General features: G+C 34.5%; 2 protein-coding genes across 3 annotated transcripts in view; one reads left to right on the plus strand and one right to left on the minus strand.

The window, feature by feature from the left end:
• The window catches only part of LOC138694726 (uncharacterized), a 30640-nt gene extending 16020 nt beyond the window's left edge, over positions 1-14620 (minus strand). The window contains exons 1-4 of one of the 2 annotated variants that reach the window (XM_069818719.1): positions 14374-14620; positions 11388-11540; positions 8200-8319; positions 1246-5487 (exon numbers count right to left, since the gene is read on the minus strand). In XM_069818719.1, the coding sequence (XP_069674820.1) occupies positions 4696-5487; positions 8200-8319; positions 11388-11540; positions 14374-14487 (1179 nt within the window). In that variant the 5' untranslated portion in view covers positions 14488-14620 and the 3' untranslated portion in view covers positions 1246-4695. Of the gene's footprint in view, positions 1-1245; positions 5488-8199; positions 8320-11387; positions 11541-14373 lie in introns of those variants that run through there. The other variant, XM_069818720.1, reaches the window with a different exon arrangement.
• Positions 14621-18606: 3986 nt separating this feature from the next.
• On the plus strand, positions 18607-21743 carry LOC138694727 (gastrula zinc finger protein XlCGF26.1-like). Its single transcript, XM_069818721.1, has one exon. It carries the CDS (start codon positions 18971-18973, stop codon positions 19793-19795), a length of 825 nt encoding a protein of 274 aa, XP_069674822.1. The 5' UTR covers positions 18607-18970; the 3' UTR covers positions 19796-21743.
• Positions 21744-25332: the final 3589 nt, after the last annotated feature.

A 25332-nucleotide genomic window follows, 5' to 3' on the forward strand; every position in this document is an offset into this window, starting at 1 on the left:
GTTGCATGTATTCGTATATCTTGTTTTTTTTTTATAAATGCATAATATTTCATGATATTTGTATTATTGTGGCATATTTTCGCTTTTAAGTTCATTAAAGCTGATTTAATGTTGCATAAAAATGAGTAATTTGGATTTTTAAAATAAAAGAATCATATTCTATTTCTGAAAACTGGTACTGAATGAAATTATTATAGGTAATTATTTTTATCAGAAAAGTATTGAAAGTTTCACGGCACACCTAGTGAATCTCATGGCACAGTAGTATGCCTAAAGAAATAATGTCCTTGAAAAGGGTAGGCATATTTTTAAATGTGGTGTTGCAAGTATTTTAAGAAACAATATCCCTGGTAGTGTAAGGGGAAGCTTAGAGATCAAATAAGTTAATGGTATCAAAAAATCCGGGATATGAACAAATGTGCAAAATTAGAGATATTTTAAACAGAAAATCCTCCATTAATCCCTGTGAATTATCTTTTACTGTGGAACAGTTACAAGCATTTAAGTATGTCCCAGTAACGTCTTGCGACATTGACAGGTGCTTTTCAAGATATAAATCCATCTTCTACACTCTGTATCTATTGAAAGCCTACGCCATATAATCATCATGAATAGCAATCCATCGCTTCTTTTGGACAGCGAGCAATTCACATGCTCTAACTTCTCAACAATAAATGTAAGTCTAGTCTCAACTATAACATTATTACACTTGTTTATTATTATTATTATTATTATTATTATTATTATCATTATTATTATTAATTACTTATTACTTATTTATTAACGATATATCAGGAAATACATAATTTTATTAGTGCATATTTATTGACATATTTTAAGATTTTTAAAGGCATACTTGCATGCATATTCAGTAGGTTTTCAGGGCATGAACTTCCTGGCACTAATCATAATATATGACAGAAACATTATATATATATATATATATATATATATATATAATGTTTCTGTATATATATATATATATATATATATATATATATATATACATACACATACATAAAGTTGGTTATTTAACGATGCCATATAAACTATTGGGTTATTTAGTGTCGTTGGGATTGGCGATAGTATGGTATTTGGTGAAATGAGGCTGAGGATTCGCCAAATAAAGTCTAATTTGCAGGACGTGAAGGCAGTTGTAAGAATTATAATTCAGACATTTCTATAACAGATCTTAGGAGATACATGGTTGCTTACATTTCATAGCAGACAATATTGTTGCGCAGCTGATGTAAGAAAGACAAGGATTCAGAACACGACTGAGTGATGTATGGGGCAGGAGGGGGGGGGAGGAATAGGCATGGTGGAAATATAGCTGCCACAATGAACTGAATGGGTCTAGAGCAAGAGGAGCCATCAGCATAGCTCAGACGGTAGTGCATATGCCTGCTGATTCTGAGTTACTCTCAGACATGGGTTCGAGTCCTACTTGGGCTGATTACCTGTTTGGGGTTTTTCCGAGATTTTCCCAAACCGTATGGTTAAAGTCATATAATCTATGGCGAATCCTCGGCCTCATTTCGCCAAATAGCATCTTGCTATCACCAATTACATCGGTGTTAAACAACCCAGTAGTTGATACAGCATCGTTAAATAATCAAGTAAAAAGGAAAAGAGAGATAAAAGGTGTTAATAATGTACAAAATGTTGAAATGATCGAAAGAACATTTAGCATTATTATTACAAATAAGGCTGGTATTACACTGTCTGAGATTCTTACAATAAAATATACTACTAATGACAAAAATAGTAATGACTATTTCGTTTATATTTCGTCATTCCTTTTTCAACATTGAAGTGTACTGAAATTTTGAATTCCAACCAATCACTGTCATATATCGCAATCATTTTTGCAACTCGATTTATCGCAATCATTTTTGCAACTCGGTTTATCGCAATCAATTTATCACATGGTCGTTCTTTTGCTTAGTCAGTGTCGCAAACTGTTTCCCCGTAAATCAATGTGCATGAATCCATTAATGTAACGAAGTACTAAAAAAAAGTGCGAAATCCTATTTCCACACCTACAATTGCATCTTCTAATTCCATATCCATTGTATCTAAAGAAAATGGCATGCCTTCATTCAGATTTGATAACTGAGTTTTCAACAACTTTTCATTTAATTAATCTATTAATCAGATTATTTGTAATTATATTATATAATGTTTAAATTAAATTATGATATCAGCAAATAATGAAAATGTATTTCTGTATAATATCAAGAAAAAAGTGCAGTACATGTAATTAAGATTGTTAAACCTGGATTTCGCTTTCCTGAATTGGCATTACTGAATAACATCCACTTTCTTTATTGCAGTAATCGATATTCATCTATTTCAACTTCACAGTGTCTGAATAGATAAGTATTCATAAATATACATTAACTTTTTGTGAGCAAAATTTAGGGATGTATTATTTAGGCTACATTTTTATTTTATTCATGAAATAATCCTATTAAATCTCACTTGAGGTCTGAGATTACTATAGATATTTTTGTTGCTTTGTTACCGATAAATTAATTTCATTACAGTTATAGTTACATCATTCAAATAACTCCATTACCGAGCATTACTTTTAAAAAGTAATTGTTGCTAGTAATGTTGTTATTAGTAACGCATTATTCAACTCTGGTTTCAACACAAGATATATGAAGAGCAGTAGTTTCTGAGCAAAATGGCTTTGTCTGATGAAGCACAATTTACCGCGAATACTACAGTGAATTCCATAATTTTATATATTAGACTTCAGAAAATCCACACATTCATGTTAAGGCAGCCAATTTACTGCGATTCATTGTCTGGTATGGACTATCATCCAGGAGTGTAAATGGACCATTCATTGTTTTAAAGGAACAGTCACTGACCTTGTGTACCTCGCCATGTTTCACGCATCCATTTTACCTGCCATTCATGTAGGCTACTCTATGGAGTGAATGATTTTATTTTCAACAAAATGGTGCATCACTACACTACCACTGAGATATGAGGACCTACATCGACGAGATCATGCCAGGTCAACAGATAAGATGAAAAGATGTCGTGGAGTACTCTCCCCGCTCACCGGATTTAACTCCGCTTGACTTTTACTTATGGTGGACCCTACATCATGTGATGTATCCAGTGGTGTACGCAGAATTTTGTCAAGGGGAGGGTCATTATTAAAACTGTTTAAAATTTACATTATCGGTATTTTAAATGTTATGCATTATTATTATTTTTATCATTATTACTATTATTATTATTATTATTATTATTATTATTAAGAATATGAACTGTCAAATGCACAAACCATTAAACAATCGTTTCACAATAGTCAGTATTCAAACTAACGAAAAGATGAATACAGCTCTTTAAATGAGTTTAAAATGAACAATGCACAATATTTAACACTTGCACTGCAGAACTGTCAAAACAACCTTTTCAACATGCTTCACAGGTTAAATTTCATATTGTGTCAGCTTAATTTTATTACAAGGTTGGTACTCGGTACTAGGCGGAAGGTCTCTTTATAATAAAGATAGCATTGTTATAATTCGAATGTGCCACAGCACCAAGCACAGGGATGATATCGAGGATATGTCTCATGTCGATGTAGATTTTGTTACTCTGACAGTGAAAAAATTAGAGAAGGAAAAAGATTGTGGATAAAGAAATATTCAGATCTAAATATATAATTTTTTTTTAAAGTTGAAAAGAAGGGACTGAAACTCGGTAACACCCCCTTGTGTACGTCCCTGAATGTATCACAAAAAACTGCTACAATGGCCGAGCTACGTAAAGAAATTGAAATGGCGTGTGCAACCATCACACATTAGTAAACATTGCTTGAACCCAGAAGTGTTCGAATAATAATTAGGGTTACTTCGAGTTCGAGCACTTATGATTAGGGGGCGAATTTTTGCATCTTTGCATGTTTTATTTCTTAGTTGCAAATCATATGCTACAGTTAAGTTTGTTTTTCAAGTTATTTACAACCTAAGGTCAGGTTGTTATGATGCATATATATGTATGCATATTTAAGGGATAAATGTATACTATTTCAGCTTTTAGTGCATATAAAATCATATTATTTTTTTTTACCATTCTGGTGCTTAAACCAAAATTAAAAATACAAAAAATCGGAAAAATGGAATACAGCAGAAACGCAAACAATGAAAAACATGACAGTTATATTTTATTTACTGCAATCTGAGAACATGCAGAAAGTGCACTGTTGGAATTTTGTGGCAATCAACAAAGTAGTCCATAATAAAATGCATTACTGATTCTGTGATGTTGGAAGAAACTTCTCGTCATTTAAAAACATTCTTGTGGACAATAGAAAAAGCTTGTTACCTGACAATTTAGAAAATTATGAAACTTCAGCAGAAATATATTCTTATGTGTAACACAAAAATCAATAATAGTAAATTGTTTGAAATAATTTTTTTTTCTCATTTTAAAAGTGTATATTTTGTTAATTTCAATGCATATGCATCCGCCTAATCGTTGTTAATAAGTCTCACAGCCATCTCTTGATGTGTAACAATTTAGTAATATTTTACAAATTGAAATGTATATATATTTTTGGGCCCCTCTGTATATGTGCACTGTTTCTTTGATCATTAACTGTTCAACTGTAAGTAAAAAGGCTTATTTTTTTACAATATATTTTAAATAAAAATTAAAGTAATACTATCACAAAGCTGCTTTATGGATAGACAAATGTTTAGTAAGTGATATTTTCTGAGTGAACGCCTTCATACAAATGGTACACTGGAAAGGCCTCTCTCCAGTATGCAGTCTTTGATGAACTTTCAGGTTGCCTTTCAATGAAAATGCTTTGTTACATACTTCACATACATGTGGTCTCTCCCCGCTATGTAGTTTTAGATGCGCCTTCAATCCACCTTCTCTCCCAAATCCTTTCTTGCACAGCGGACATATGTAAGGAGTCTCTCCATCGTGTTCAGATAGATGAAGTTCCATTCTATATTTACTAACAAATGCCGCACTACAAACAGGACACTTAAACCTTTCTCCAGTATTATTTTGATATTCCATTTTCTCGTAACCCTCATTTAAAAAATGCTCTGGCACTGAGATCTGTCCCCCTGCAGAATTATTTATGTGTGTGTTGTTAAGTGACTGTTCCACAGTACAATCATTTATGTGTGTACTGTTAATTGACTGGCCCACAGTAGAATCACTTATGCGTGTGCTATTAATTGACTGTCCCATAGTGGTACGTTCGATAGTTACACTATCTTGTTCATGCGGGACTTGAAAAATACCGTTATTGTTTTTCATACGCATCATTCCACTTTGCTGCAAATGGATAGAAAATGTTTGTGATCCATTTGAATTCAATGGCTTGTCACTTCTTGACAGTACAACATCATCGTTTTGCACGTTGTTTCTAGGTACTGGTATATGGCTGCTGTCAGCATCGTAAAGGCTCTGATTTTCTTCATGTCCAAGATCCAAGGGCTGTTACATAACAAGAAGTAATTAAACATTATCAGTCTTACTAATAAACAGTGTATAGTTTTTATACGAGGCTTATGCAGAGTTGAGACAGAAAACATTACTAATAAACCGTGAATAAGCTATGGACGTATAAACAGGCTGTAACTATACAATGGGAATTGCTTTGCAGTAGTTATATACACGAAACCCCTTGTTTAAGCGTTGTACAGTATATAGCGAAAAAATGGCCGCTCCTCTAACAGCTGTTCGTATCGACTGTCATTTTATGATGATGTTTACCTTGAAACCACAGAAGAACAAACCAAAGATCATAGAATTATTAGAATAATATTGCTGTAGCTTGTACTCTTTGACCAAAATGTAGTGTGGTAATCGATTAGAGCCAGTTGTACTATCGATATTTAACACGCCACACTAGAGCGCTCTACCGGATGCAGTAGAGAATCTCAGATATTCTATTACCTTTCGTAACGAAGTAATGACGAAACTATAACGTAGCTGTGTAACAGTTATACTGTTATACACGACGTATGTAGTGATTATTAGTAAGGAATTTACACACGACTTATAAACGAGCTACTCATTGTATAAGACAGTTAAACGTCTGTATATAGAGTTTTTATTAGTAAGACCGTATTACTATTTTTCACTTTTTTACCAACTAATGTCCTTAATGGTCAAGTGATTACCATGTTTAAAACTGTTTCCCTATATCTGCAAGTTAAAATCTAGACTCGTGAGCCTCACGCCCAATGACAACAAACACGGTAATCATTTCAAAAGATAAATTGTGTAGATTTTACTGCCATTTATTTGCAATACACAGTGGTTTTGTATGTATATAATTCTTACCTTTCCAATTATAACAGTTAAGAGCTGTACAATTAAATGACGCACTTTAATACAGTGTGTCCGGCTCATAGGTATAACATTTAAAACATTTGTAATGTGGCCCAGGAAATCATATCACATATCTGAAAAATCATTTTTGTGTTTATTATTTCTATAAAAGAAGAATTAAATTCTGAACAAATTAAAAAAAAAAAAAGAACCTGTATTATGTGGAACCTGTCCAACATGGAAACGGAAACTCATTCTGGATGTGTTTAATGAAACATAGAGTCCCAGTTTTATGTGTTTTTATTTTTGTATGTTCCCTATAACACTTTTCATTTGTTCAATTTTCTGTGCATTGGAAGTAGGATTCAGTATTGAGGAACAATGTAAGTCGCAAGGCAATTTTAATGGTATACAGAAGTGAATTACCCTATTACTGTAAAATGTTAACAGTGTTGAGAAGTGAATGATCCTGCATTTCATTCAACAAACCCTTTGCCTTGGAATTCTACCTGCACTGGGACACACGCATGCACGCGCGCACACACACACACAGATATATTAGGAACATCCTGTGTTAAGCTGACTTGCAGGATGCTAATGACTCCAAGCAGAGGAGTGACTAATAGAAATACCTTTTCCCATGTTGTATAAAATGTATGTAAACGTAATATCATAATATTCATTACATTAATATTGTACATTGTTTTCATATGCTACTCGGAAATAACAAATATTTTATATATATATATATATATATATATATATATATATATATATATATATATAAAGTATTTTAGAAGAGGCTACTGCGAGTTAGATTTCGTTAAAAAAATCATAATATCAGAGATTTTGTGTAAGTGAAATCAGAAATCATATTGCACAAAATATTTCGTACTTATCTTTCTTTCTATTTCCTTTAGAAATGTAAAGAAACTTAATTTGGCATTGTTTCTCTTGTTGTCAGGACAATTCACTGCAGAACAATACAGTCCTTTTGCCACTCTCATACCTAAGACAGCCATATTTCTACTTATAAACGCCATCCAAGTTGTCTGCTTTTGCAGTTATAGATAACGGCCACTAGGTATGCTACCTGTATGTGTGTGCACATCTTGTACAAAGAAAAACAGCCAGAGTGTTCCTATTCTTTAAATACATATACTGTGGTTACACCAATTGCTATCACAGATGGAGCAAGATCCAATTGCTATCACAGATGAAGCAATGATCACTGTCAACTAATGGTCTGCTTGCAAGCTGTTGCATAGCTTAAAATGGCTCTGTATAAATTGGGAACTCTTTAAAACGACATATTACCATTGTACAATTTCTGAAATTACACTTTTCTCTGTCCAACGAAAGAATAAAGTGATGTAAATCACAGAACACCAACAGACCTTTCACTGCCAATTCAGAGATCTTAAGATCATATGCATGTGTCTATATCACTTCATTTTTTTTCGTTGAACAGACTTCACTTATGTTCTTGGCATCTCATACATTCATTCTTGTGACATAATGCAATCATTAATAATGATCATTATTTTAATCATTGGTTGAAATACTGATGTAGAATTGAATACAACTGTAATTTTTAAAGACTAAACTCCAACACTGTAAAATTCATAACCACAATCATCTAGAAATAAAGCAAACTCATACTTTATTTATTTACTTACTGACTTGTTATTTATAAATTAAATCCAAAAGAATATACTGTTATCATTTATTATCAATTAAATGTTTAATATATTTGAATGATTACAATTGTTTTCCCAAATTTCTTTATTTTTCTGTTACTATATAAAGATATTTCACGAGAAAATTCTAACTACATTTCAATCATATAATGCATTTCCTTTACATACTTACATCTTGATCCTCGAGATTTGCGTTTGATGAGAGAACAACAAGAGGTTCAGCAATATTATTAGCATCTTCATCATCATCACTATCAATCTGAATTTCTTCTGGAGGATTTGAACTTTTAGTCTGTAACAGTGTAAAGTCTCAAGTTTAGAGCATTACAGATAGTGGTACGGAAAATAAGGACAAAGAACTCAACATTCCCCACAATAAGCCAGATAGTGACAATGAAACTAAAAGCAATAAAATTACTCTCCATGTGGAAGAATATTTATTCTTTTCCAGGGTTACAGTACGATGTCAACCATGTGTCATAAAGTGATCATGTGGGTAACAAAACCAACACTTGTTTTTAGTCTTTATAACAAATAAACCAGAAGTGACATGCTGTCATCATCGACTGAGGACCTATTTTTACATAGGGACATGGGATTTGAAATTTGGTCAATGTCTTAAGTTTGACACCCATTGAAGACCTAGCATTATAGCTACTACTTTTAAATGTGCACATATACACACACTTTTTATATTTTTCATAATTCACACTGTTAATTAACTGTTTGATATTACTGTGTGTCTCTTTCATATGAACTGCATGAGCTATTGCTATTGAGGCAATTCTTTAACTGTGGTCCAAGGAACCCTGAGGGTACGAGCACTAATAATCAGGGGTCTGCAAGTGAGTTTTCAAAATAAAATTTCATTTATTTCATTGTGTAAAATATAGAGAATTAAATTCTGAACAAATTATAAAAAAAAAAGGATCATCTCTCTACAGTCAGGGTTCCGCAAGTGAGTTTTACAAGGAACCAGATATAGTCCATTAAACTTAATAGACTCAAATGGGCAGGGCACATAATACGAATGAATGACATATTACAAGAAGAATTTTTTAAATAAATCCAGAGGGCGAGAGAGGAGTTGGAAGGCCTTAATTCAGATGAGAAGACAGTATCTGCCAAAATGTTAAACTGATTGGAGAGGACAAGGCTCTTAATAGGGAGGAATAAAACCTCCTCCACTCTTGTGGAGGCTGTAACCAGCTGTTTCAGAAGTATGTAGTCCATTACAATTCTGAAAATTGAGTGAAAGTATGAATATCTAAGCAGCATTTCAAAATGAGTTTTCTCCATCTTAGTATTTATTTTTTAAGTGAAAAAATCCGTTCTGTTCCAATCAACACTTACTTTTTAACATCATATTGACTGCCCAGTTCAAAAGGGAAGTTAAAATTTAAAGTTTTGAGAAACATGAAACTTGAAGTTTCATGTTGCTGTGAAAAATCCGATTAACATACTCTAATTTGAAACTTATAGTACACATAAAACATCATTAATAGAATTTGAAATAATTTTAATGATCCCTTGGTTTTTCACAGCAACATAGAGCTTTAAAATGCAGGTTTCTCAAAACTTTAAGTTTTGAGTACCGGTAGTTTTCTTTTTGAACTGGTCCGTCAATATTAAGATGGGAGAAAATACGTTTTTTTTTTTTTTCTTTATTGTTGCAGACTTGAATTCTGCGTTCTTATAAATTGAAAATATTCTACATGTTGAAGTTATTAAGAAGAGAGAAAATATGTTTAGAAACGATGCTCCTCATCTTTGAAATGCAAACCAATCATGCAAAATGAATGTCATTTTCGTGTTTAGCAGCCTAAAATTAGTAAAACTTTGTTGGTTTCATCTCCAATACATTGTGGATGTTGACCGATGTAAATTAATGTTAAGACACAAAGGAAGTTTCATATTAAAATATTTGAGAGTACCCTATAGTAACATTCTCTAAATATGTTTAAAATCTATGGAATACTAATGGTGTGTGGTGAGTATCCATGGAGGGAAGCAGCTATTAATATACAGTGTGACATACATAAAAGTAATTTGACAGGTGAGAAAAGTAGCTCTGCTATGAAATGAAAAAGACATAATAAAAAAAAATTTGCTATGAAACAAAATTCACAATAATTACATATCAATGAAACACAACTCCACATTATTACATTATTGTCAAATAAATATGACTCTGTTTATGTCTACAGACTTAGTTTTCCCAGAGCAGCCAAGATACATACACATACACTACCGTAAATGAGACTTGTGAAATGGTCACATTGATTTTAAGTGTTGTCCCAGGTTGGCGTGTATTAGATTGGACAAGGTTATCCTTGGTCATGGCCCTTACATCTGAGGGGAGACAGCCCATGAAGGGCCATGACCAACCAGCTGGTTGCTGGCCTCACATCCAGATGTCTTGGCCGTCACATCTCTAGATCTCATATTATCTTTCAACTTTTTCTATGGGGGAAGTATGTAAAATGCAAGTTTTTCTGACAGAGTCTGCATGTACTGTACATACGACTTTAAAGAAAGGCTCACACATGTTATTCAGCAAATTCCACCAGCATTAAACCTATTTTTACGCATGGCAGAGTAGTGTCAGAATAATATAAGACACTGTTCCGAGAATATACAGTGAACATATCCAGTGTACGTATGGTAGGTATGTGTACAGAGTGGAAGTAAAATAACCCTGCAGGTTTTCAGAGTGGATAGCTCATGTTGTATGCAACAAAAAAGTATAATACCATATTGGTGGAAATCCATAGTTTTCTCAGAAAAAAATATTTTTCCAAATCATTAACACACTCTTATTCGGCAAGTATTGCGAGTAGGATTGTGATGTTTGTCCATATTGATAGAAAATCTAATATTGAATCATTTATTCCTCTGACATATTTCAATAGCATAGATGGTTTTCGTGTAAATTTAATTTTAAAAAATCACTAATTTCAAGCTATTGAACAATGCAATCAGTTGCAATATTGTAGCCAGGAGGTAGTTCACTAAGGCAGACAGACCAAAGTTCGTTGACCTCTTACATCTGATTACGAGAAAAAAAGCAGTGTCAGACTGCTCAAACTTGCAACTCAATTTTCTAATTAACCATGCACTTAATCACAAAACGTAATATAGGTTTTCTATTCATTTAAGTGTACACTATCACTCCTTTCAATCTGCGGAATTATTTCACTTCCACCTGTATAAAGGCACAGGAAACACTAAAGCTTTATACACAAATCAATTCATGTTTACCTGAAAATCATTTTTCATATAACTTCATACAAAATTTAAAACTGTCAGTAGAAGTAAGGACTAAGAAGGAGTTAACTTGTTTCATTTAACAATACATACACTGACTACTGGTCCAGTTGAAGCTCGTCCTTTCCTCAGATGCTGCCGAAGAATAATATCAGTCTTCTCGCACTTTTTCTTAAATTTATAAGCTGCATTCAATTGATACAGGCAATTCTTGCAAATATGGTTAGGAAATCTCTCATCTAATAACTGAAAATACCAGGAAAACATGGGTTCAGTGCTACATGTTTGTTGTTTAGTCAACTGTCCGAAGACAGGTTTGAACCTCTTAAGTAATACCAATAAGGCAACACTCATGAGGCAAGTAGGCCAGGAGATAATGGGGTAGGGTGGCCAGTTCCTTTTCCCCTCCAATCCTCCAATGCATACATTGCCGATTAGCTACATATTCCACTAATCAGACTTATGCAATATAAATGACAATTCCTTTCTCTTTATACTGTACATAAATAATGATTAGAAATTACTGTAATGAAACAAGTCTAATTAGCATGAAGAAACAAAATTTTACAGAATTGGTCTATTGTTATGCCCTCTTCAGCCATTGTGTGTGAATACATAGGGTTTACATAAGCAGATAATGAGTTAAGGGTATATGTACATGAACGACCACAAATATTATCAGGAAATGCAGGCTCTAAATTTCTAAAATTTTATAAGGAAATGAACTCATAATTGGACAAAAATTACAAGGTATCACAACAAGACTTATTAGAACTTAAATACCTGATAAAAGTAGGAAAAGGTTACTAATAATATTTTTTAGAATTACTTTTTACTTTAAATTAAATTTTCCAAAATTTGAAAATTTTCACACATATTATTTCATAACTCCACAACCATTAGAGATATAATTCTGAAATTTTGTAAAGTGACTTAACATGCATTTATGCAAAAGGTAGACTACAATAATGCCCATTTCTTTGAAAATAGAAAAATTAGGTCACAAAACACTATGTACATTTTAATATATTTTATACAGGACAATTAAAAAATTAACTGTATTAAAATAAACAACTCTACATGTCTGAGAGTAGTTTACTTTTCAGAAATAAGCATTTATTACATGCAAACAAAATATTAAAGATGTCAGAGAGAACATAACAATGTTATGGTTACCAAATGATGTAACTGCAGAATTGTTTTTTTTTTCATACTTTGATAAAACTGGTTTGAAAAATATTATTAGTAATATTTTTTAAACTTTTATCAGATATTTAAGTTCTAATAAGTCTTGATGTGGTACCTAGTAATTTTTATCCAATTGTGAGTTCACTTTCTTATAAAATTTTAGAAATTTAGAGCCTGCAGTTTCTGATAATATTTATGGTCATTCACGTACATATACCCTTAAACAAATAATAAAATTTAAAAAGATAAATAATCACAGTTAAACATATAATTGTGAATAATGTATTTTATATAATAGTGAATAATGTCTAGCAGGAAGTGCCTTTTTTTTTCGTGGTGCCAGTTGTCAATTGTACGGGACAAGTAGTCGTGATGTACTTGAGGTTTCTATTAGAGTTGTCTGCTGGTTCATGATTTGGATGATAATGAGTGATGTGGGTCACCATTGTCTCTCTCCTTTTTTTTTGTGGGTTTTCAGTGATACACAGATGAACCAACATGTGGTTCTTTATGTTTGTGTAAGTGTTACTGTGGAGGTTGTGGATCGTGGTAGTGTGTAAGTAGTTTTTCTATTGTTGTTCTGTTGTTTGTGTCGGGCGGTTGTGTGAAGAGTGCATGTGTATATTGCCTGTTTAGTGCAGAGAATCTGTATTTATCGTTGATGTGCTGGAGGTGTGTGAAAAGTGGTGTGGTGTTTGTTCTGAATATACGGTGTGATTGGTGCTTCGTCTTGGGAGTCTGGAAATGGATCTAAGGATGCGCCTTTCTCTTGCCTCAAATTTTCGTCTGTTGGAATTGGATGTTTGTACTAGGAATATAGAGGGGTGCATGTAAAGGGATCGAATCAATGCTTTGTAAAGATGGAGGAGTATGGGAGTCGAACAGCCTAGGCATCTGATGCCACTAAGGTAGCTGATTGCTTTGGTGGCCGTGTTAAAATTTTTCCAGGTTCTAGTGGCAAGAGTAGTCCAGGATAATTAGGAATTTATTGAGTTGCCGAGGTAGGTGAGTTGTCGCCGGAGGGGAATTTTGGTGGTTCCGATTGTGATAGAGTTTGCGTTTATTGTACGGGAGCGGAGGGAGGGATGGAGCACACATTTGTGTTTATTTGGATTCGCCACATGTCGGTCCAGGTGATATATCGCCGCAGTGTTCTGTTTATTTGGACTCTGGCGGAATATAATCGGGGGTGTGTCGCCCAGAATCCGACATCGTCTGCATACTAAGCGAGTCCAACGTCATTGTCTATGGGGAGAAGAATGTTTGACACGAAAATATTATACTGTTCTCCAACCAGGAAATAAACCGTGAAAGGAATGTACTTACTATTGCGTCATCTATTGGAGCGAAGTAGATAGATAATATCAGTTTAAAAATCATGTGCTCTCCTGCATATGTTATTTCCTGTATGGAGGGATTAAAAGACCAGGAGATTAACAGTGATCTAATTTTGTAACTAAGGTAGTATAAAAATGTGTATATCAGTGTTATGGTTTGTGCTTTGAGAGATAGCCAATAGAGATACGTGTGTGACTTTATGACATCTTATGACATCAACATTCATTCACAGCATTACCCCGCTTCGTTTCACTCCCTGGAAACTTTCTCGTGGTTGGAGTACAGTAGAGGATTGGGGAGAGGACACAACTCTGTGGGACTCCAGCTTCGATTTGGAAGGGTTGAGACAACTCGCTCCTTCCGAGTCTCACCTGTCCTGTACGGTTCGATGTGACAGTAGAAACCCACCTGGTTATTTCGTGTGGGAGATGGAGTAAGGAAAGTTTGTACTTAAGGGCGTCAATCCACACCACTGTTCACTCCATTTTTAAGCAGAATCACATAAGAGAATGCTACGAATTATCCTATCTGTAAATTTATGGTCAAAACTTACCTTCAAATTTGGCAACAATGAACTTGCCTTAATTTGTATGCTTATGTCGTGGGTTATGTTACACATAGGAACGTCTTTGGCCATACAGAAACGGCATATGGCGCTAAAATCCATAATTGTTGTTTATTACATGCTAATCTCACTTATTACATGTATATATTAAAATAGTACTACTACAGCAATTGTAGAAAAGACGGGTATGTATAAAGCTTCACACAGACACGGCCACATTGAGCGCAAAGGTCGATGGTAATGTCAACACTCAACAATAACGTGATTGGTCCTTTTAATACTAAACTGCATATCCAAACCCAGAAAGGCAATAATTAGCCTACGATCTATGTAAAGATTAATTTTTGGTCCTACAGAATTTAATCTGTTATGCTAACAATTGTAGTTAGAGGAAAAAAATTCGCTTCCGCACCGGGGATCGAACCCAGGTCCTGGGTTCTATGTACCAAGCGCTCTAACCATCGAGCTACGTCGAAGTTCAATCCACAGTATTGGATCGAATCCTCCTCCTTTAGTGTTTTTCCTTTTGTGGCCTTACTCCATGTATGTTGACATATATTGAGTCAACTTCCTGGACTGCGCTACTTGTATAATGGCAGTTGACTCAATATACAGTTTGTCGAACTTGGACAGTAAAGTCACTAAAGGAAAAACACTAGAGGAGGCGGATTCGATGCGGTGCTATGAATTGAACTTCGACGTAGCTCGATAGTTAGAGCGTTTGGTGTGTAGAACCAAGGACTCGGGTTCGATCCCTGGCGCCGGAGCGAATTTTTCTCCTCTAATTACAATAATTACGATTCCAATATTTACCTAAAACAGAAAACTGAAATTTATTCGTTGGGCAAGCGAAATGTCGGGAAAAGGTATGACCTCAAATACCGTAACAGAGCACTTCTCAATCACTTTCCCTTAAACCAAGAATGAATTTACAGTAGCTAGGCCTACATACTTTTTTTTTTCCGGCAATTTACAACGAAGTGGTTTACCGTCGTGCCCATCAGTGGCGTAGCCAGACTAATTATTTTGGGTGGGCCAGATATGCAGGGTTTAGAAAGTACCTAACCCATCTCCTGAAAATGCTGCTGCAGTCAACTTCTTGAAACTCATTCTCGGAAATCTTATTTAATAACATGCAAAATTATGATAAATAATCATGCAAGTCATATCTATACAAATACTTCATAAGGTGAACTGGAGCTGTAGAGATTTCCTAGCAACGAATCTGTCGATTGCTGATGACAGGTCCTTCAACAAATTCCAACTTTTCTCCCTCTCAATGGATAGAATTGCTGGATTACAAAGCCTTGTGCTTGACATGATTGTCCAATTTTTCTTTGTTTCAGAGCTGTGAAAAGTTTTATATCATTGCCTTAATGAAGGACGAACATTTACTAATATCCATTTTTGGAGACAGGTGCTTCCGATAATGAATTTGCAGAAGAGCAAGAATATCGTCTAAACATACCAAATAAAATAAGATGTCAATTTTTTCTAGCTGATTTAACAATTCAGTAACCTCCACAGCTTCTTTCTTTTTATCGCTGCCAGACAATTTTTTTGGCCCAACCCAACACAGTTAAATTGGCTCTTGAAGAAATGAACACATTTTTAACTTCTTACCTTAATGCTATCGACTGTAACTATTGCTCTGGATCCATGGTTTAGTTTTAATGTTGAGTATTTTCCATAAAAAACACAAATTTCGCATATTTTTGGGTGGGCCTGGGCTCACTTGGCCCACTCGCTGGCTACGCCACTGTTGCATGCACTGCATTGCTTCAGACTTGTTTCCGATTTTTAAAAAATTGGAAAATTCGGAAACAGAATGTTTGTAATGGCCGTAGCATGTTGGGAAGGTAGCCAATGGTAGCTATTAGGCACGCGTCTTGTATTTTGTGTACCAGTATGTAATGTGAAAAATGTGGAATCAGAAAGGTAAAACACGTAAATGTGTTGCAAGTGTTATGTTGATGGAAGAATTTATTTATTAATGATGATACCGCTGTCTGCTCATTGTGCCAAACTTTCTTCATCATTATCAGTGGCGGAAAAACTTCTGTTAACGAAACAAAAAGATATAAAAATGCTGTTGTCACTCACAGTGATTGCTCAAAATTGTTCACTTATTTCAAAAGTATTGTCCCAGACAAGAATAACATGACAACTGCTCTACAAGATGGTACTGTACTTTTGTGATCCATACCATAACACCATCACAGTTTCAAGACAATGCTGTAAAACTGATCTAGTGAAGAAGTTCTATGAAACAAAGTTCATGTGTTCCAGGACAAAAGTGGAAGCAATCAATATTCTCAGCTATGAACATGATGTGAACTTCACAACATTCAAGATAGAACAGTCCAGTAAATGTTAATTGTTAATACAAACTTTCCATTGACATATTAGAAATTTGTAACAAAGCTTGCTTCGAGACAAACATATTTCAAAAGATTCACTCATCAGAAAAAATATGTGTAATTTTATGTCAGAACAGTTAAACTGTTGCGTTTCAATCTTGTAGTAAATTAATTTAATTTAATCATAATATAACCTCTAATAGAGCTTCTGGCTGATATGTATAGCCTTAGACACAAAAAATGACAGATCACCTTTAGCATGTCCACTTCAGGCAGCGCCTGGCTCATACGACAAGGGGAAGGATGTTTATTTTTCACCTAATTTATTCCTTAAATATGGTATATCTTCGTTACTATGTAATGTTGAGGAGGGGAGAGGCTTTCAGAAAAAGACGCCATTGATTATCTTCCAGACTTAGGAAAATATTTGGGCTAAGAGGGATGAAGTTACAGAAGAATGGAGAAAGTTACACAACACAGAACTGCACGCATTGTATTCTTCACCTGACATAATTAGAAACATTAAATCCAGACGTTTGAGATGGGCAGGGCATGTAGCAAGTATGGGCGAATCCAGAAATACATATAGAGTGTTAGTTGGAAGGCCGGAGGGAAAAAGACCTTTAGGGAGGCCGAGACGTAGATGGGAAGATAATATTAAAATGGATTTGAGGGAGGTGGGCTATGATGATATAGAATGGATTAATCTTGCTCAGGATAGGGACCAATGGTGGGCTTGTGTGAGGGCGGCAATGAACCTCCGGGTTCCTTAAAAGCCAGTAAGTAAGTATTGATTATCTTCCAGAATCATAAATGGAGATCCTTTCAAGAGCTAAAAAATATGTAGGCCTATAATGTCCATCGGTCCCGCGCCTTGGCGTCGAGGTCTAAGGCATCCCGCCTAGGACTCGCGTTACGGAATGCACGCTGGTTCGAGTCCTCATGGGGGAAGGAATTTTCTCATGAAATTTCGGCCAGTGTATGGGACCGGTGTCCACACAACATCGTGATGAACTTGGGGAGCTACGATAGGTAGCAAAATCCGATTGCGAATACCAGCTATAACGGCTGGGGGATCATCGTGCTAACCACACGATACCTCCATTCTGGTTGGATGATTGTCCACCTCTACTTCGGCATGTGGGCGTGAGGCCAGCTGCCGGCTGGTCGGTCTAAGCCCTTCACGGGCTCTAGCGCCACAGATTATTATTTATAATGTCCATCGAAGGTTTTACTCTGGTCCATCTTTGGCCCTTTCAATGGCAAGAAAAATAACCAAGTATGGTACCGGTAGGCTATGCTAAGGTAGGGGAGGTAATGATAGTACAGGTTCTATGGTCCGTTCCAGGCATCTGTAGATTAGAAAGACGAAATAAGACCTCTGCACAAGTGATATGTGGGAAGGGCTAGGACCAATGAGCGCTCTGGGGGGGGGGGGAGGCATTGGTTGAACGAAACTACCAATCACTTGAAGGAAGGGAATCATTTCTATAACATCTTATCCCTTAGCGGCCTCTAGCTGATGCTGCCCGCAATACACTCCGGTACAGATAGATACCGCCCCCATATGCGCCAAGTCATTCTACAGATCCTGGGACGGACCATAGTTAATATCGGCACTACGTCCACCCTTTAAAGAACCAGGAAAAACTCGGAGCTATAGAAAGAGAGGCGTTATCATTATTGTCAAATCAGAAACCATTACATAATATCCTCTTCATTCAAAACTAGAAATTATCATGAACTGAAAGAATGTGGACTAGCCTATATTAATACTGACGCGGATAAGCAGCTTTGAAATATCGGACATTTCTGCATGTATGACAATTGACACGGTACAAAGCCCAAAAATTTCGTACCACGTCGCACACAATGAGGTTCTAACCGTTATCATTATTATTATTATTATTACCGGTATTATTATTATTATAACAGGGCTGGGCATCATTGTGTTGATCACGGCCTCCTATGTTGTAGAAACAGGAAAATCATGTAGGTATGTAATGTTACTAGAAGGGACAAGTACGTACTAGAAGTACCGGTACCGGTATTTGGCAATAAAAAAGTTGCTTCATATGTGAAGTTACAAATTACAGGATATTTATTGTGTTTTGGATTCATTCGACAGTGTTGCATTTTAACAAAGACAAACTATATACTCCCTTGCGCTTATGACAGAATATTCATCAGTGATCTTACAGTATACTGTATAATGAACATTTTCGATGGATATCAAAGAAGTTTATTACCAGCACACAATGGCTATGATGACCTTGCGGCCATGTTTCGTTTGTAGTGTTTGCAATAAAACGTTTGAAATGAAAACCCAGTTAGACGGACATCTAAGAATGCATTTTGACGAAAAACGTTTCTTATGCTCCATATGTAATAAAACATTCGCGAAGAAAGAATATCTGGAGAATCATTCACGTGTACATTCAGGGGTTAAACCGTTCTTGTGTTCAGTATGCAATAAATCTTTCGCAAGAAAAGATTATTTAGACAATCATGGTAAAGTACATACCGGCGAGCGTCCTTTCCAGTGTCCTGTTTGTGAAAAATCGTTTGCAAGAAAAGATTACCTAGAAAATCATTCTAGGAGTCACACGGGAATAAGACCTTACCGATGTACTTTGTGCAACAAAACTTTTGCAAGAAAAGATTACTTGGACAACCATTCCAGAGTTCACACAGGGGAAAAGCCATTTCATTGTAATATATGTAATGCTGCTTTTGCTCGGAAAGATTATCTCGATAATCATGGAAAAGTACATACGGGAGAAAAGCCTTATCAATGTACTGTTTGTGAAAAATCATTCGCTCGTAAAGACTACCTGGATAATCACTCTAGAGTCCATACTGGAGAACGCCCGTACAGATGTACATCCTGTGATAAATCTTTTGCTAGAAAAGACTATTTGGACAACCATTCGAGGGTACACACAGGTGAAAGGCCTTATAGCTGTACTCTGTGCAACAAATCTTTTGCACGAAAAGATTATTTGGATAATCATTTCAAGATTCACGTAGGCGAGAGACCTTTTCGGTGACTAACATGCGACAGTTCTTTCGCAAGAAAGGACTATCTGAACAATCACTCTAGAATACATACTGGTGAGAAACCACATCAATGTTCAGTATGTGAAAGGACATTTGCTAGGAAAGATTATCTTGAAAATCATTCCAGGATACATACAGGAGAGAAACCATTTCATTGTTCTCTATGCACAAAATCATTTGCACGAAAAGATTATTTAGATAATCACTTTAAATGTCACACGGGCGAGAGGCCATATCATTGCTCGGTGTGTGATAAATCCTTCGCTCGCAAAGACTATCTTGACAGTCATTCGAAATTACATAGTGGTATTAAATCGTATGTTTGCGACATTTGCCCAGAAACATTTACTACTCAAGAATACTTAGATGTTCATGTGAAAGGCCATGAGAATGCTTATCATTGTACCTTATGCAGTTCCTCATTCACAACGAAAGAATATTTGGACAATCATTTCAAAGAACACGACGAAAGTCTAGTAACTTTCAGATGTACTTTATGTAACAGATCTTTTGAAAACAAGGAATTTCTGGAAATCCATTTTAAGACACACATAACGTCACCAGAAACTTTCCAATAATCTTAGTATAATTAAAAACCAGTACACAAGAATATAAAGTATATCAGTAGTGATATATCATAATGAAACAAGAATATTGCTAGATAGAATGTGCTCTAATGATGAATATTATATTTTTAATTTCTGAATATTTCACAATGCAATAAATGACAATATAAAGTATTCGAAACTAGTTGCTTTGCTTTTCCTTCTGTATTAAGTGTGCTTTACATTATACAAAAGTATGACATTAATATAATAACATGTCTTGTTATATGTCATAACTTATTATGTAAACAATATAACATTTGTTATTAATTATATATGTCATCTTAAATCATAATATTGATCTATATATGTAATTCTTTATCATTTTGTTTATTAAAAGTATACTGGTTTATAGTATCTAGATACATTATTACTACTATTGGCCACGATGGCATAAAAGTCATTTCACACTTGAAATATATTCTAATTTAAGTTTCTTTAGTGAAGTCGGTTTCTCTCTGTACTATAATCAAAGACGTGTTATGATCAATCTTAATGAAATCACCCTTTTACAAATACGGTACGAAATGTAGTGTGACTTTTGCGCCATTATCTTTCCCAATTTGTTCTCCCTGTCTTGTAATGTCTCCTAAAGAAATTATCAATATAATAGTAGGCTACGTATTTATCAATTAAATGGTTTATGAAGAAAATCTGAGAAAGATGTTTCAAGCTGGAAATACTTAAAAATACATATCTCTTTATTCTTTCACTAATGACAATGTAAGGACCATATAAATACGAGTAATTCTAGGTATGGTCAAAAGCATTAAAAATACTGTGAAGTGCAAAATACTAACATGAAAATCGACAGAGGGTCCACTTGTAGGCCTACATAAACTCGCCCACGTTTTCGTCTTTCATTGACAGATGTATTGCACCTCTTTTTGGTTCTGGTGAAATTACTCGTCTTTAACACAAGAAAAGGGCTAAGGACCACCTTGAATTGGACATACCACTTTAATCTATGTGTGATGAGAGAGTGCAACACGCCTATTAACTGTTCTTCACATCACATGATTGTGTGAGTAATATGATGAACCAAGTGCTGTACATGGGAAAGTGGTACCACTAACGACTTTAGTATGTGATCATTTTCCACTTTCCAGTACTTTCTATGCTTCCACCATACCTAGAATTATTTGTATGGTCTTTACAATGCCATTAGTGAAAGAATAATGAGGTACTGGTACTTATTTTGAAATATTTCCAACCCGATAATGGTACACTACCACCATTAATACAATGCATACAGCAAACTGAGAGAAGAGGGGTTGTTACTATCTGGTAAAAGGTTTTAATAGTAGATGAAAGTCGTTTGAATAGTCCTCATTAATTACATTACAAAACTTGTGATGAATGTAAAAGAAACATTTCTGCAAATAGGCATATGATTTTAAAGGTAAAGAAGCAAGGTTGAAGCGAAGTTTATTGTTAAAGATGGCAGTACTGGTACCTACTGTATTGGGAAATGGTGAAACAAATAAGGGCAATTTACTAATTCAACTTTACTACATTGGAATATCATCTGAGGGATGTGCTTTGTACTGTACAACAAGAAAGTAAAAGAGCATCAAAATTCAGATAGTGCAAATTTCGTTTTTAGATTGATATGCTGTTGCATTCTAATGGGTCATAGATGCTGTGAAGATATACAAGGTGATTAAAAAAATATCCAAATTACAAGAACAAATTTTAACATTACAGATGGAACAGACTGTAAGATTAAAATCATGAATGGTTATTGTAATGGTGGTGGTGATGATGATACATAAATAGATTAATTAATTACATTTCGAAGTTAATCAAATATTATTTATTGTTTCTGTCATCAATAAAAATGTTTTTTAAACATCTGATGTCTGCAATACAGGAAAGCAAGGTGACGACCTTTTAATCTAACTTCAGTTTTCATTCTTCATACATGCTAAAATTCGATTGCACGACATCCACCATATACTTTGTAGGTAGTGGCCACAATTTAAGAAGTGTATGATATTTTGAGAATTTCTATGAGATTATTTTTAACTTATTTTCTTTTTTCTTCCTTTGCTGTACATTCGAGAAGATAATATTTAATTGTGTCGTCTCTTGTAACACATCTGGAACATCATAGTTATACTGAAAGGTTGAATCTGTGTAGGCAATTTCAGTGACAAAATATCCCATTCTGGTTCTGGCTCCAAATGGTTGGAGCTGATGTTTTACTGTCATTGTCTTCTTCCAGGAGAGGTTTCAAACAATGTCCCGTATTACATGGTAATCATTTTGGTATTGGCATATTTCTGAGAATGGGAAGATCCTGTTTCATGGCTTTTTCAAGTGACACTGATTAGTGGTTTTGGATACAAATTTGAAGCTAGTTTTGCAGTTGTGTATGCTATTTCTTTTCCAATTGCTCCATGATGACTTGGTATCTATTGAATTATAATTTCTTCGTAATTTTTGGATTCAGGTGTCCTAAAATAGTGTATAGTACGTTTATAGCATGATACTGATTGGATAGCAGCTCTTGAAGTCAGTGAGATCTGACAGCCGTGTAGAAGATCAACTTCAATGGCCAGTAGTTCAGTATCTAAGCTAGATGTTACATAATTAGATATTATCCTTGCATCACTGCTGTTCGAGTTTTGGTCACCACTAATTTAGATCCACTGATCCGTCAGTGTACATGTGTAGATATTGTCCCAGATATCCCGTTGTTTCAATGTTAATTGTTTAAAAAGTGATTCCTGTTCTTTTATTGAAAAGATTTCGGGAGGTTCAAGGCCAGGCAGGAATTTCATTCACAATTGATATTTCGATTATCTTTGTTTCTATGAAAATTAGAAAGTCTTCCTTTTTGTTTTAGAAAGTTTATTTATGAATAGTACCTGTTAATCTAAAGATTACAGAAAAGATTGACTTCGTAAGCTGCAACAACCTTCTAACCTCATCAGTCAGAAAAGGGAGTTAACTAAAATAAACAAACTTTACAGTGTGTAAAAAAAATAACTCATATTGTACCTAAAAAATATGCATTAATTATACGCTATGTATCTTCTGTTAAGAAATAATTTAAACTTTCATGAAAGGCGATGAAAGTGATATATTCTGTACATATTATATCCATCGTATATTATATGAACTCCAGTTTCTAAAGCTTTACACTCAATTGCTGTACATATTATATCCATTGTATATTATATGAACTCCAGTTTCTAAAGCTTTACACTCAATTGCTGTGAACTACTTCATGAATTGAATGTATTTCAATACATATTCTAAATCAGTTTATACCAGTTACATAGGTACCATTAAAGCTATGTGTGTATGATAATAATGGGGGGGGGGGGGGGAAACAAAAATGGAAATTATGTTTTTAACTTTAAAAAACAAAATAATGTTTCAGTTTTCTAAATCTGTGCTTATTTTAGTCCTAAAATAATTTACATCCCCTAGAACGAATTTAAAAGGACCAGCACATGTGGAGCTGCAGCCCTTTAAACTGACACTCAGCTGTCATTCTGACAGATTTTGTTCTTCATTCTAACTAATTTTACTTTTCATTTAGTTCATATTTCGCGCTGTTATATAGGAGAAAAATGTGTGTGGTAGACCTTTATAAGAAAGGATATCGATAGTATATATCATCCTAGATCATAGAAGATAACAGACAGAAGATCATAGATACTTCTATGATCTAGGATATCATATACATGCTGTACTTTGATACCTGTTTTCTCGATTCTCCAATTTTAAACATTTTGTAACATTCATAATGCTCTAATGAATGCAATCTCAGTGAAACTTTGCACAGAAGTCAACAAAAGCATATGAAGTAAACCGACACATTTGTTTTCTTCTGCTACTGAAAGTATTTAAATCACCATGTGTTGAGAATGTGATGAAGTTTAAAAAAATTGAAAAATTATCGACTAATATATATATATATATATATATATATATATATATATATATATACTCTTATCGACTAAAAGAGTATATATATATTTTCAAAAGATAATTTTAAAAATATGAAAAGAATGTGTCATATTTTACATACATCTATCAGGCATAAATGAAATATAAATTTTAAGAAAAACTTTGAAAATTGAAACAATTATAATTCATTATTAAAAAAGACACAAAAATGAATTATAAGTATACTAATTCGAATATCAAAGTGAAAATTTGTTTGTTGTACGTCCACATTGTAAGAAATATGTGGTAAAAGTTTGAGATTAATTATTGGTGTAAAAATGTAGAAGTTAGAAATTTCACAGATCCATAGCCTTAAAAAAAAAGACTGCTTATGTAATTTAGTCATTTTTTTTTAATAATAACATCCAGAGTTGCCAGACACCATACAAGGGAACTGTCAGTGAGCTTGAACTCATATCAAAACCAAACTTGAAATTTCCCTGGCAGAATCTACACTTTATAGAAGCTCATTCACCAAAAATTAGCTGTGAGTTCAAATTGTAAATTCTCCATATCAAGATAGGAATCCCTATTAAACACTAAAGCCTGGTTCAGACGGTGCGTGTTTCCGTGATGGATTCCAAGGTGGCTAGCAGGCTGGGTGCCATGGTGGCTACGGTGCTGGGTTCCGTGGTGGCTGCGGTGGTAGTTTTCGTTCACACGGAGCGAGCTGCCTTGCATGCTGGATCCAAAGAGTTTGAAGTATTACAAACTCTTTGGCTGGATCCCAGTTTGGAAGTTGGAGATGCTGGCGTGGTACGATTTGTAAACATCAAATATGGAAGCTGTATGTGAAGCTGTACGAAGAAGACGTTTAGCAGCCTTTGCTGTTTTGCTGGCTTTGAACACTGAGGAGATGGATCAAATTAAAAAAGAGTAGAATGTGGAGCCAAAAATGGTTACTGCGTAGAAATACGGGCCAAGATGTCTTAACAATGCTGTTTGTACAGCATATAAAC

Source organism: Periplaneta americana, chromosome 2 (genome assembly GCF_040183065.1).
Source record: "Periplaneta americana isolate PAMFEO1 chromosome 2, P.americana_PAMFEO1_priV1, whole genome shotgun sequence".
Lineage (NCBI taxonomy): Eukaryota > Metazoa > Arthropoda > Insecta > Blattodea > Blattidae > Periplaneta > Periplaneta americana.

Coding starts and splice junctions, on each gene's coding strand:
- LOC138694727 (XM_069818721.1), top strand. CDS start 18,971: ATGGATATCAAAGAAGTTTATTACCAGCACACAATGGCTATGATGACC.